Source organism: Myotis brandtii, unplaced genomic scaffold (genome assembly GCF_000412655.1).
Source record: "Myotis brandtii unplaced genomic scaffold, ASM41265v1 scaffold95, whole genome shotgun sequence".
Taxonomy (NCBI): domain Eukaryota; kingdom Metazoa; phylum Chordata; class Mammalia; order Chiroptera; family Vespertilionidae; genus Myotis; species Myotis brandtii.
The window spans coordinates 1,076,584-1,090,409 of NW_005371920.1; the positions used below are offsets into that span (position 1 = coordinate 1,076,584).

The 13,826-nt window shown below is 42.7% G+C and overlaps 1 protein-coding gene across 2 annotated transcripts in view; it reads left to right on the forward strand.

Annotated features, from left to right (window-relative positions):
- Positions 1-5,548: 5,548 nt before the first annotated feature.
- The window catches only part of PRELID2 (PRELI domain containing 2), a 59,529-nt gene continuing 51,251 nt past the window's right edge, over positions 5,549-13,826 (forward strand). Inside the window, exons 1-2 of one of the 2 annotated variants that reach the window (XM_014533155.1) lie at positions 5,549-5,568; positions 12,969-13,026. In XM_014533155.1, coding sequence (XP_014388641.1) covers positions 12,981-13,026 — 46 coding nt within the window. In that variant the 5' untranslated portion in view covers positions 5,549-5,568; positions 12,969-12,980. Of the gene's footprint in view, positions 5,569-8,625; positions 8,646-12,968; positions 13,027-13,826 lie in introns of those variants that run through there. The other variant, XM_005885997.2, reaches the window with a different exon arrangement.

Sequence of the window (13,826 nt, forward strand, 5' to 3'; positions counted from 1 at the left end):
GTGCAGCTGTCCCTCCCCCTCCCGTCCCCGCGTCCCCATCTCCCCTGGCCGCTCTTCTCCCCTCTTGTCCTCTTTATCCCCCGTGTCCCCCCTCGTCCCCCCTCCGCTCCCCACGCCAGAGTCCGCGCCCACCATCCCCCCTGCCGCTGCGGTGCTGCCTCCGGGCTGTGCTGGGCGAGGGTGGAGGTTTCCTCGAAGGCTCCCCCCTCCGGCCGCGGGAAGGCTCCGTGCGCGGCCTCACGTTCACTCTCTGCTGCAGCGGAAGGAGAGGCTCCTGGGGAGGGTTACGGGAAACCCAGGTTCCGGGGCCCCGTGGATGTTGGGTAGGACTTGTCGTCTTTCTAGAACATCAAGGACCCCTTAAAAGCGAGTGGGGGGTCACTGAAGCCATCCTCTTAAGTTTTCTCCGCATTCTTTCCATCGCCTGCCCACCTTCTCTTTTATCCCAACAGCTGTGGGATTTGGGGCAGATGGCTTATGCTCCCCGTGCCTTAGTTTCGTAATCTGTGAAATGGGGACAATAGTGGTTTCATAATCTGTGAAATGGGGAAAACAATTGTATCAGCTCCCACGGTTGGTTGTGAGGAATCAGGTGAGATAAGTGCTTATCCCAGTGACCGGTGCCTCTAAAATGCTGCTGTTTGTACTCCTGTATCGGAGCACCCTGGCCCCAGTACTCAGTGGCCCTCTTTATGCCAACGGCTCCTCCGAGGAGGACCGAGGTTCCTGGCAATAGGATGATGGGAAATTTCTTTGAAAAATCAAAAGCACCCAGGCCTGGGGGTGGGGCCCTGGACTCTAGTCTGGCTTTACCTTTGGTTAGTTCACTTGATGACCTTGGTCAAAGGTCATCTTCTCTGCAGGCCTCCTATCTGCGTCTCAGCTGAGCGTTGTACCAGAGACCTTCCAGGTGTCCCTCCAGCTTTCACATTCTTAAGCAAGATCTCACCAAGGTGCATTAAGCAGCAGCCGCCAGGCAGTGCGCGCCATATGCTGCGTGGGAGCACACCTAAGGGAGATGCTGGAGGAGGAAGGTGGAAATTTTTTTAGTGATAAGACCTGACTTTCATTAGAGGAGATTATGAAGTTGGGGGCCCAGGTCACAAAGGAGTGAGTAGGATGCTGGTGAACATGATGTCACCATGGAGGCCTGTTTGGGGAGGTGGGGGGAGATGCCAGCTTGTTCATGGCACCTACTAGGTGCTCAATAAAAAAAATCTGAGGAATGATGAATGAAGCCCGAATTAGTGACCTGATGTAGTCCTTGCCTTAGGCCAGGCTTCTGGGTCCAAAAAAGAAGTAGGGAACACCCTTTTTTGTTGTTAGGATTGGCACCCGGGAGGGTAGATTCTCTAATGCTCCTTGGAAAGCCTTTCTGGATTGTCCTCATCAGGAGGTGATCTCCTTCTTGTCAGAACTGGAGGGGCACTGTGACCATCGTCCACAGCAGTGGTTCTCAACCTTCCTAATGCCGCGACCCTTTAATACAGTTCCTCATGTTGTGACCCCCAACCATAAAATTATTTTCGTTGCTACTTCATAACTGTAATTTTGCTACTGTTAATGAATCGTAATGTAAATATCTGATATGCAGGATATATTTAGGCGATCCCTGTGAAAGGGTCGTTCGACCCCCAAAGGGGTCGCGACCCACAGGTTGAGAACCACTTGTCTACAGTGTTGGGTAGTTCTGCACGCACCTTTCACCCTCATTAGACGATAAGCTTCCACTGTGCATACTCTTGAAGAAGCACATAGCACAGTGCTGAGCTCTCATCTATAGCACTTGGCGCTTGTCAAGATTCTGGGCTAAATGTGTTGTTTTTTCTCTCTTTATTTTCATTGAACAGGTGTTTAGAAATACTTTCCTCTGTGTGCTAGGCTCTGTGGAGCTGATGGCTTCTTCTGGGTGAGAGTGACGTTAATAAATGATTAACAGAATGAACGCAGTTTCAATTTGTGATGAGTATTTATACAGGGCAAGTTTGTGGTACTGTGACTGAATATAGCAGGAAGGCCTGTGGAATCCTGGTGGCCATTAGGAAAGGCTTCCTAGAAAGAGTGGCATTTGTGAAATAGTGGGTGAAGTGCGAACAGGAATTTCCTAGGCAAAAAGGAAGAGGGGAGGACGGGCTTTCTTGCATTACCATGTTTACTTCTCCCAGCAGCTTCAGGAAGTAATTATGATTGACTTCCATTTCACAGTCTGGAAAAGTTGTGGTTTGGAGAAGTTTAAGCACCTCTTCCAAGTGCCCAGAGCTAGCAGGTGGGAGAGCCAGGATTTCAACATTTCTGAATCCAAAACCCACAACCCTGATCACCAGCCTGTGCTGCTTGTACCCAGTAAGAACACAGATGATTATAGTCGTCCCTCAGTATCCCTTGGGATTGGTTTCAGGACCCCCGTCCCCCCTCAGATACCAAAATTCGAGGATGTTCAAGTCTCATACATAAAATGGCATAGCATTTGCCCATAACCTGTGTTTGTATATAGGCTACAGTAGGGTGTGCCTATACATAACTTCATTTGTGTGGATTCAATGTAGTGCTCATTGCGTGGCAAATTCAAGTTTTGCTTATTGGAATGTCCTGGGATTCCGCGCCCCCCCCTCCCCCCAACTATTTTCAATCCATGGTTGGTTGGACACAGAGAACTGATTGTACTGAGGTAGTAAAATGTTTCTGAATCAACTCTGCTATGCTCTTTATCTAATCTCAGTTTCCTGTTGCCCACAGTCTTCTCTGGGGGTTTATTCATCTGGGTGGACCTTTGGTGCTTGCTATAAGGGTATGGCTTGGCTGTGTGATAGGGTGAGAAAATACAGTGTTTCAGTTACCTGCTGCAGTGTAACAAATCACCCCTGTTATTCAGAGGCTTACACCAATGATAGGATTCTCACGATTCTCTGGTTGACTGGGCTCAGCTGAGAGGTTTTTTGTGCCATGTATTATAACCTGAGGTCACCTATATAGCTGCATTCAGTTAGAACCTAGAAGAATTCTTATAAAATACTTAGCAAACTGCCTGGCACATAGTAAATGAAGACCGAGGAGGACATTTTGGAAGGTAGGGGCAGGGAAAGGGAAGGAGAACATTGGCAGAAAAGGCCTAGTGATGGGACAGTGTCAACACTATGGACAACACAACACTTCGGTGGTTTCTATTCAAAAGCAATCTTCACAGATCCCTGGGAGGGGCTATGTGACTAGTTCTGAGACATTGGTAAATCCAATGTCTGTGAGAATCTTCATCTTATATTATTTAAAGCTGTTGGTGGTGGCGAGAATGACACCAGGTGTTAGACCAGTGGAGTTAGACCGGTGGGGTCAGACTGGACCTTGGTTCAGCCACCTCAGTACTTGAGTTCTGGCTAGGAAAGAATTCAGAGCCAAGACTCAAACCATAAGAGGAAGTTTATGAAGAAAGTCACAGAGGAAGAAGAAGTGAGTGGTAGAAGAAATGGGCTTAGGAAACAAGTTACGGAGGCAAAAGAAGGGGCCCTTGGATCTTAGAGAGAAGGGTAAAGGTAATGTTGCTGAGGGTGTGGGGGCAGAGGAGGAGGATGGGGAGGGGAAATGTCCTCTGTCCTAAGGGGTTTTAAGGGTCGGATTTTAGTGGGGGTGGTGTCCCAGGGGAGGATCTTAACAGCAGCTTTCCAGGTGTGTCCTTTCAGGGTTGTGGTCCCATTGATTGGTTGGCGCCAGGGCAGGGATCATTAGTCAGTGCTGCTGGTCCTGAGGTCAGCTGTGGTGTGCTTGTCTGGTTTTGCTGCTTTTCTGGGCCTGGATCCCAAGCACAACAAAAGCCTAGATGTCTTTGATGCAGGTCAGAACCTCATTGTCCTGGGGGCTTAATGCTTAAGGGCTGTTCTCTGGCCCCCTTGTTCATCCCCCCTCTCAGAGGGTCTAACCCTCATGACTAGCGACATGTCAGGGGAGGAAAGGTCAGGGGAAGGTCTGAACCTCATGACCAGCGATGTGAAAAGTCAGGGGGTCTAACCCACATGACCAGCAATATCCTGGGAAGGAAAGATTACCCGGGGGAGTGGGGGTGCGGTCCTTGTTTTCTGCCCTGGTGACCTTCTATTCCTGGCCCATCGTCCTTGCTCTGCTCATGTCTGTCCAACTGCCTACCACAAAGCCATGAACCGGAAATCAGTAGACCTGGACTCAGTCATTGTGCTGTCCCTGTTAAAAGCAGTTTTCAGCCCTAGTCGGTTTGGCTCAGTGGATAGAGCGTCGGCCTGCGGACTAAAGGGTCCCAGGTTGGATTCCGGCAAAGGGCACATGCCCAGGTTGCGGGCTCGATCCCCAGTAGGGGGTGTGCAGGAGGCAGCCGATCAATGATTCTCTCTCATCATTGATTTTTCTATCTGTCCCCCCCCCTCCCCTCTCTGAAATCAATAAATTAAAAAAAAAAAAAGAAGCAGTTTTCAGGTGGCTTAGGCTAACAGTTCCACCAGCCTATGCTGTGCCCTTGTGCAAATTAGAAAGAGGCATCACCTAGGGTTCTTATTGCACAAGCTCACAGTAAACAGGGCTCGAGGAAAGTAAAGGGTCTGTTTATGCAAATTACAAAAGGGTGCTCCTTCCTCCAGGTGGCTACAGCCCTAGTGCAGGCAGCCCTTGTGCAAGGAGCTCCATGCACGGCCATCTAAGGTGACCCTACCATCTTAATTTCTCATCTGTGAACGCCAGGTACCCCACCTATCTCCCAGGATTGTGGGAAGACCAAATGCGTAGCAGTTTGACAAGCATAAGCTTTTTATAAGCCTAAAAGTTGTCTGAATGATCTTTTTTTTTGGCATAGTACACTTCCTTTTTAGTCGTCTTATAGTGTTTTCAAAGGAAAGCACTTGGCAGAAGGGACAATCACATGAGGATCTCTGGGAAGCCTTGGATCTGGTTTTGCACAATGGTATGTTTGAGGCCTCTTCAGCGCCAAGGAGGTTCTGTTTTAAATAGAGTCTCCTGATCTGTGGCTTTTGGTATGTTAGGACTTGCCTTCCAAGTTATTATATACTACTATTTTTAAAGCCTGAGAAGTGTTTGCTCTTACACCTGCCTGTTGGGTACCACAGGCAAAATATTAGCTACATGCTTTCAAAGCTAAGTGGCACCTTGAAAACAAACAGCACAGCACTCTTTGTTCATGAAAAGTGTATAGTGTTTCTCAACGAACTCTTCGTGGAGGAATACTCTGAAACCCGAAATGGCTTATTCATCCAATGCTAAGCTGTGCTGTCCATGAACTATAGTGTCAATGCACTTGACAGTGTATATTGTGTTCTGTCTTTGCATGACAAGTGAACCCAAAGTTGCATAGAGGAACGTAGCCGTCCAGAAGCTCACTCATCTCTGGAAGCCCACATGGGTCTGTTTAATGGGCTTACCTTTCATGAGCTGGATTCAAAGACTTCTTAAATTTTGTACACCAGAAATTTAAAGTCATTTGACTGGATTTTCTTGTTGATCCTCAAACGAGGCCGCAGAAGTTACAGTTTTTCTTACCATAGAGTTGATCGGTTGATTTTCTTTCTATGCTACAGGCAAAAGAGTGAATAGAGGGTAAGCTTCATGGGCAGGGATTCTGTCATTTCTTCCTGATGTATCCCAAGTATCCAAAGAGATCCTGGAACATAGTAGGCACTCAACAAATCCTTATTGAGTGAATGAATGAAACACTCCTCTGGGATTTAGCCTTATATAATTTCAGACCAAGTCAGTGTGGGATTTAGTAACATGCCCTTACTTTGTGGACTGTAATAAAATGGACAGATTAAAATAATTTCTTTGCTTAAACAGTGACCTCGGGTTTTATTTATTCTAGCCAGCAGTCTGATGTGCTAAACATAATGCTTTTGAGTGTTTTCCCTTAAACTCATAAAGGGGATTTATGAATGCTATTTCCATTTAGAGTAGAAAGTTGATTGGGTAATTAATAACGTTTCCATTTCTGATCCTATCTCTTCCCCCTTGCAAATCTGACACTTACTTGTCTGGAACGTCTCCCTCTGCAGAGCTCCTGAAATATTTGGGGTGAATCCACATTTCCAGAATAAATGATGTGACAAATGATAAGGCCTAGTTTAACATAATGGTTGTTATTCTTTTGGCTCACACTGTAATAGTGTTTGTTACCTTTTACCTTCTTATCCTCAATTCTCCTAGAAGATTAGGCACGATGTGGAGGGGAATGGTACAGACATGAGGAGCATGGGCTCTGACATCAGATAGGGGTCCAGAGTGCTTGTAGTTGTGTGAGCTTAGGCAAGTCAGTTCATTTTTCTATGCCTCAGTTTGCAAAATCAGAAGAACAAAAAGCTATCATCTGGAATTGGGGGAAATAAATTGGATAATGCACATACATATGCATAGCTTAATGTTGGCACACAGTAGGTGCTTTAAAAGTACTTGTTATACATTATGATAGTAATGCTACTACTACTACTACTACTATTAATTTATCACAAGATTTCATGAACCTAAAAATTAAAAGCCTAGAGAAGTAATCTGCAGACATCTTTACTAACTTGGAGTAATAAAGGTTAGAGTGAGCATGAATAAAGTTGCATATTTGAATCATGACTTATTTTTAAAATGTCATTTATAGAACATTAAAGTACACTTGGTAACTTATCTCAGGGAGGCTTTAGCTTAATCAGTGCACAAAAGACAGGAGATTTTAAACTATCCAAGTACTAGTAGTTAAACATTCATTATATGTCTACTAATAGACATCCATAATAAGTGTGTGCCCTGGGAGATGAGAAGGTAACTAAAACATGGCCCTGGCCTCAAGGGGCTTACTGGGAAGGGGGACAGAGGGAAATATATTGATTTTCTGCGATAAGTATTTTCTCAGGGACATAGCACAGGCATACAGTGTGAGGCAAGGTTTGTAGTTTAATTATAAATCTGAGAGAACTTTTAGGATATTTAGAGTTTGATGCCTTTTTAATAAAGTAAATCTTCTCTCTACTACTCTTATTTCTCCGATGTGGTGCTTTCGCTAATTCTAGTGGGGAGGGGTGTGTCAGGGAAGACTTGTATCTTATACAAATTCTGAATTGCTAAAGCATAGCTTGTGAGGTTTTACTAGTCTAGGAAAGGAAGAAATATCTTCCCATAGTTTTAAACCATCATTTAACTATATTTGGATTACAGATGGATACCAGTAATATACTTAATGCCACACCACAGTAAATTGCAAGATAATGACTGAAGCCTTTTTAAAAAAAATTTTGTTTTATTGCTTAAAGTATTACAAAGAGTATTACATATGTCCCCCCCCCCTTGACAATCCCCCACCTTATGCTTATATGCATGCATACAAGTCCTTCGGTTGATCTCTAGAAGCCTTGAAACAAAGTGTCAAAAAATGTTGATTCATTCTTTAGTAGCAAAACCAGCTACTGTTCATTGAGGACCTGCATGGTGCCAGATGCTATACTTTATATAAAATTATTTTCTTTAATTCATATAACTACTTTTGGAGATAGGTATTTTTGTCTAATTTTACAGATGAAGAAACTAAGTCAGACTGAGATTAAAGTAATTTGCCCAAGACTCCCACAGATGGGCTTCAAACTGAGGTCTCTTGGATTCTAAAACTCTGTTTCAGAATTCAGATTCTAAAATTCTGTTTCAACACTTTGTGACTTCATTTTAATTTTGTTATTTATTTCTTAATTTTGAATTTAGAAATAATTTAACTTATTAAATGTCGCAAAAACAGCAAAGAATTCCAATATGCTCTTTACCCAGCTTCCCCAAACCATGTATAATTTTTAAAACCATGGAAATAACATTGATACAATGTTAACTAATCTACAGACCTTATTCAGACTTTGGCCGTTGTCCACTAATACTGTTTTTCCAGAATAGGACCCAATCCAGGACCCCACATTGCATTTAGTTTTCATGTCTTAGTCTCCTCTGACGTGGGAGAGTTCATTAGTCTTTCAAACCATGGCGCTGTGAAGAGTACTGGTCAGTAATTTTGGAGACTTTGATTTATCTTTAATGCATTGGGTTTATAAATGCATTACATGTTGAGATAAGAGGATTTCCCTTTGTATCCCAATTATTAGGACAATTTTGAATGAATGAGGGAAATGTGACGGTGATTGGCCTTTGTGTAGCATGATAACTTCCCAGCCAGAGGGCCTTTGAGGGTCATCTGGTGGTCCCTTACCCTGGCTTCTCAGATGGCAGCATCGTGGTCTGCATGTCTTAGCTCCTGGTCCTTTGTTCTTTCTACTTCATCATCCTACTGGCCTGAAAGGCCAATGAACAGCCATTCAAAATATCTATTCACTTCACCACTGTTAGTTATTTTATCATTGAAATTTTGATTAATCAACCACCCCATTGATATTGGTATAAAATTAACTTGGCTTTTCCTTTAAGGTAGACTATTGCATGTAGCTTGTAAAGGGAATTTGGCCTAGCCCATAGTGATTTCTTTGTGTAGCTATACACCAAATCTCTTTTCAGCAGCCTAGGTAGCAAGGATTCCTTTAGTGCTTAACAGGGATGTTAATATATCAGATTTTTTTTAGTTGTCTTTGCAGAACTGATCATACAGATCTGTCAGCTCAGCTGCTTCCTGTGCTCTCTTGGATTATGCCATTTGGAAGTTGGTAAACAATGACTCTTTTTGAGGTCATTGACTTTTTTGGGAGGTGGAGTGGGGTGAGGAGTGTATTGACTTCTGAGGTTTTAGGAAAGTTGATACTTTACTAACTCCTTACTATCTTAAGGGGAGGCTTTATGAAAGCTTATATATATATATATATATATATGCACTAGAAGCCCGATGCATGAAGATTCGTGCAAGAATAGGCCTTCCTTCCCCTGGCTGCCGGCACTGACTTCGCTCCGGCTGGAGCCGCCTTCCGCCTCTCGCCTTGTCGCATCAATTTGCATATTCCCTCCTTATTGGCTGTGGGTGCCACCATCTTTGTCGCAGAGTTACAGTCAATTTGCATATTCCATCTTTATTAGATAGGATATTTTTTTCCTCCTATAAATAGGAAAGGTAAATACTATATCTTCATGAAGCTCCTCTCACACATGTATTGAGTGTTTTTCCTGTAATTAGATGGACTCAATTTCTTGGCCACTCACTTTCATAGCTGTGTGTTTGTTTTCATGTATATTTTGCTTTTACCCAGTATTTTGCAAGTTTTCGGCCTCTTACCTTTTAATATGTAAAAATAAATGAAAGCAAGGTTTTTATGCCAATGTGGGAGAGTCTACATTTTACTCTTGTTAGATGTTACATACATGTAATGCATACAGTGATTATTTGCAATAGATTGGTATCTTGGGGAAAGGAGTTAGTTTATGCATTCTGTGAAGAAAGTGAAAATCCTAAGTTCAAAATGAAGTTAAATATACCTTAAAAAATCTCTTAAGTCACCCAGAAAATATGGCATGCGTGGCAAAGGTGCACAGGCCCATGCAGTAATTCTTATGCCACTGCAGTTTGTGATCCCCTGAGCCAAGTCCAAGGGTGGCAGGGTTTTTGGAAGAGATCTGGGTCATCAGACCACTGTGCTTTCATGAGAGTTTCTAGTGTGGAGTGGGGACTGGACAATCCAAGCCTGCCCTTGCTGTGTGCAGGTTTTACACCATCCCATTGTGCTTTTAACACAAAAACTCCTTATTTTGACACTTGTTAATAGGTTTACTGTTTTGGAGGTGACTAAATGAGATAGTACGTATAGGAGTCTCTAATGCAGCACCCTGCAGTGCCACAGTAGATGCTCAGTAAGTCTTCAGTGGGCTGCTGCTGACCTAGCTCGATCCATTCCACTGTCACCTCTCTGAGCAGCTTTCCCTCTCTCAACCCCTTATCTGACTTCAGATACATTTCTGTGAATTAAATCATGAATAGTCAAGTTACCACAAGATGATGTCAGATCATTTCAAGTAATGCCAGATAGGGGGAGCCTCAGCACAATAAATCCTTACTTTTAAGCAAGTTCAAACACTTGCCTTTTATGTCATGGTGTTTAGCTGTTGTCAACAAACCTCTGATGTTTTTTTCCCGTTCTTGTCTGGAAACGTGAGGCTCATGACTATCCAACTCCAAAAGTAGTTGCATAGGAAAATGACTCGAATCTTGCAGATGATTTTACTGGAATGAATAGTTCAGGATCTTTTGTGTTTGGTTAATAAAACTTCCATTTTACTTTTGTTACTCACAAGCATTATCTAATGGGTGACCACTTATTTATTTTACAGTGGCCTCTCTCCACAATTTTTATTCCCCTCTTATTCCTTAGTCTGATTTATTTTCTTCGTGTGTGTGTGTGTGTGTGTGTGTGTCATTTGTTCCCCCAACTAACATGTGAACTCTCTAAGTGGCTACAATTTTGTTTATTTTATTACTATATTCTCAGTGTCTGGAACAGTGCCTGGCATGGCAGTTACTTAAAAAACTGTTGAATGAAGAATAAATAGAGTTTTCTCTATTATTTAAACTGAAACCCTTTGACTTAGTAAACAAATATAAGAATTATGTAAAAGTGTGACATTTCTGAGTTTATTATACTCTAGGAATTTCCCTGATAACTAAGTGAAGTAATAAGGACTGAAGTAATAAGTAATAAGGACCTTTGATCACTGCCCTTCTCTAGTGATTATATGTGCAATCTCTTTCATAATTTAGTTCAGTAATCTTCCTACAACTTACATTGTATGTACAATATTTGGTCAGGATGTACTGATGAGTAAAAAATGAGCAAACTAGGACTGTAGTAAAGGAAGTACTCTCACTTTACATTAGTGTGAAAGTTCTAGTACACACACATACACACACACACACAATTCAGGGCATCTGTGTATCTCAGATATTGCCTTTGCTTCACGGGTGCTGTGTAGGTGAGGTGAGGCCCCTGAATGAGGAACAGAACAGCTAAACCCAACCATTTGTAGTGGACATTATCTTCAGGAAATACTGAAGGCTAAATTTTGAGAAAGCAGTCATCATAATTTTGAGCATTTTCTTCCCAGAGCAAAAATAAATGAAAGAATGAATAACTATTTAAAAAGCCGTTTTTGATTAGTTATCAGGATTGTAGTTGCCAGGATGGAAGTGTGAATGACAGTTTGTGGCACCGGGCATGACGAGGTGTGAGGCTGCTGAGGACTAGGATTGCTTTTCTCAGATTGGTTCCCAAACAAGAAGTAAATTGATCCCTGAGGTCAGTCAGGTTTATCTGCCAAATCATTCCTTCATTCAGCGAATATTTATTGAGTGTCCACTGGCGCCAGACACTGTGCAGGTGGTAGAGATACAGGAGTGGCCGGGACAGACCATGTTCCTGCTCTCTCAGCCTCTGTTCTAATCTAGTGTCCTTTGGGGCCACAGGTATCTTAAAGCAGGGGTCCTCAAACTACGGCCTGTGGGCCACATGCAAATACAAATATTGTATTTGTTCCTGTTTTGTTTTTTTTACTTCAAAATAAGATATGTGCAGTGTGCATAGGAATTTGTTCATAGTTTTTTTTTTTAAACTATAGTCCGGCCCTCCAACGGTCTGAGGGACAGTGAACTGGCCCCCTGTTTAAAAAGTTTGAGGACCCCTGTCTTAAAGAATGTGTGAAGGTGAAGGACCTTTTCGATAAACTCAAAGTCAGTCAATCAATGAGCCTCTTACACACACACACACACACACACACTCACACTCACACTCACAAGCACGCACGCACCCAGCTATGCATGGTGGGGGAGACCCACACTCACTGCGTTTTGCCTACTCTTTCCTGAGGTTCAGAAGACTTATAGTCCAAGTTTGCCAGGTGGAGGACCCTTTTCTTTTGCCCTCCAGCCTCTTTGCTGCTCTCACCTCCCCCTTATGATGTCTTGGATAAGACTTCCTGTACTTTTCTTTTCAGATTTGGTCACATGATAAAGCAGTAAACCTCTGGGAAAAGAGTCCAAGGGGTGCTCAGCAGGCCCGAGTCAGCCGCCAACCTGTCCTGTGGCTTTGAGAAAGTCACTTCCGCTCCCTAAATCTCTCTTTTTGCATCTGAGCAATGGAAAGGGTTGGATTTGAGTAACTGATTTGGGTGTAGGTTAAGTGGACATGGACATTGAAGGCAACAGAGCATCTGTGGGTACATTACACTCTTAGTGCTCATTAGCAGGCTGATTTTGAGAAAATTACTTACTTTATCCAAGTCTTAATTCTCACTTGTGAAAGGGGAAAAACAGCATGTATGTCTTGGGATAGGTTTGAGAATTAAACTGAAAATATATACACTGCCTAGGACAAAAATGGTAGCTACTAGCAGGCTTATTATATCCAAACTGTCCTTCAGGGGAATGTAGTCCATCAATAAACTGTTTATTGAGGACCTGGCATAGACTACTCCTAGGGTTGTATTCCTGTGATGCTAATCCAGCTACCAGGCAGTGGTATAGGACAGTAGTGAAGGAATTCACTCTGTGTTAGGCCGGGTTGAATTCCCTGGCTCTCCACGCACTAGCTGGTGACCTTAAGCTCTTTGACCTTTATTCAGTTTCCATTTCTGAAAGGTGGGATAATGATATCACAGAACCAAGTCACAACAAAGAGGCTGCTAGGGGATTGAAACAAGACTGTGCGAGTAAAGCCTTTAGCACCATGGCTGGCACAAAGAACACTCTTGATTTAAGGCTGGTTCAATATTGCTAGTATTAATTATTGATTAGCTTAACCTAACCTCCCCCTCTGCATCCAGGGCTAGGTTGGGTCTAAGAAAGCTTCCTCCTAGAGTTCATTCAGGCCCAGCTGTTTTTAGCCTCTTACTTACCTGGGCTGAAGTAGTAAAATGAAGGCCCTTGATTGAAAACGGGCCTTAAACATTGCTTGGAGAATATTTACTGTTCCTGTGCATATCTGTGGTTACTACGGAAGAGTTCACCTTGGTGAAAGATGGATGCTAATTCTTCTCTATGTGCTTTCTTTTAGTATCCCAACCCCATGGATAAAAATGTCATCGCGGTAAATACCGTGGAGGAAAAAAGAGGTAAGTTCTCTGAATTCACGTCACTTCATTGATCCTGATTTTTGTAAAGATGTGTGTTTGTTTGTGGTGTGTGTATAGCCTGTTACGTTTTAAACAGGTGTAATTCTATATTTGAGGTGACCGAGAGAAGAGAGCACTGAGCACTTCTAGCAGTAGAAGGCTTGCCTACTATGCTCTTGCCACTTTCTCAGTTAATAATTCATTGATGACAATTATAACATCTAACATTTTTGAGCACTTAATATGTGCCAGCCACATTTTCTTTTATTAACTCATGTAATCTTCAAAACAATGTATGGGGTAGGTATTATGGTTACTTCTATTTAATAAATGAAGAAACCAAGGTAGAGAGAGAGAAAAATAACTTGTCCAAGTTTGCATGATTATATCCTGTAACATATTCATATATCATTTTAGAGATGGCAGATGGTTAATAGCATGTGTGTGAGATGTGACTGTAAAGTGATCGATTATGGCGCCATAACTGTACTTACTGTGTTTCAGTATTGACAAGAGCAAGTGATGATATATTATGCTTGTGTGGCCTGTTGTTGTCAATAAAGTTTTATTGGTACTCTGCCATGCCTGTTTGTTTATATTTTATCTATGGCTGCTTCCTGGTGACAACAGCAGAGTTGAGTTTTTGCAACAGAGACTGTAAGGCTCACAAAACCTGAAACCACCTGGCCCTTTACAGAAAATGTTTACTGACCCTGGACTAGAGTATAAGAGTCTTTTCTCTGTCCCTCATATCTCCTGTGGAAGCGTTTTCTCTCTCGGTATTTGAACTTGAGACCTGG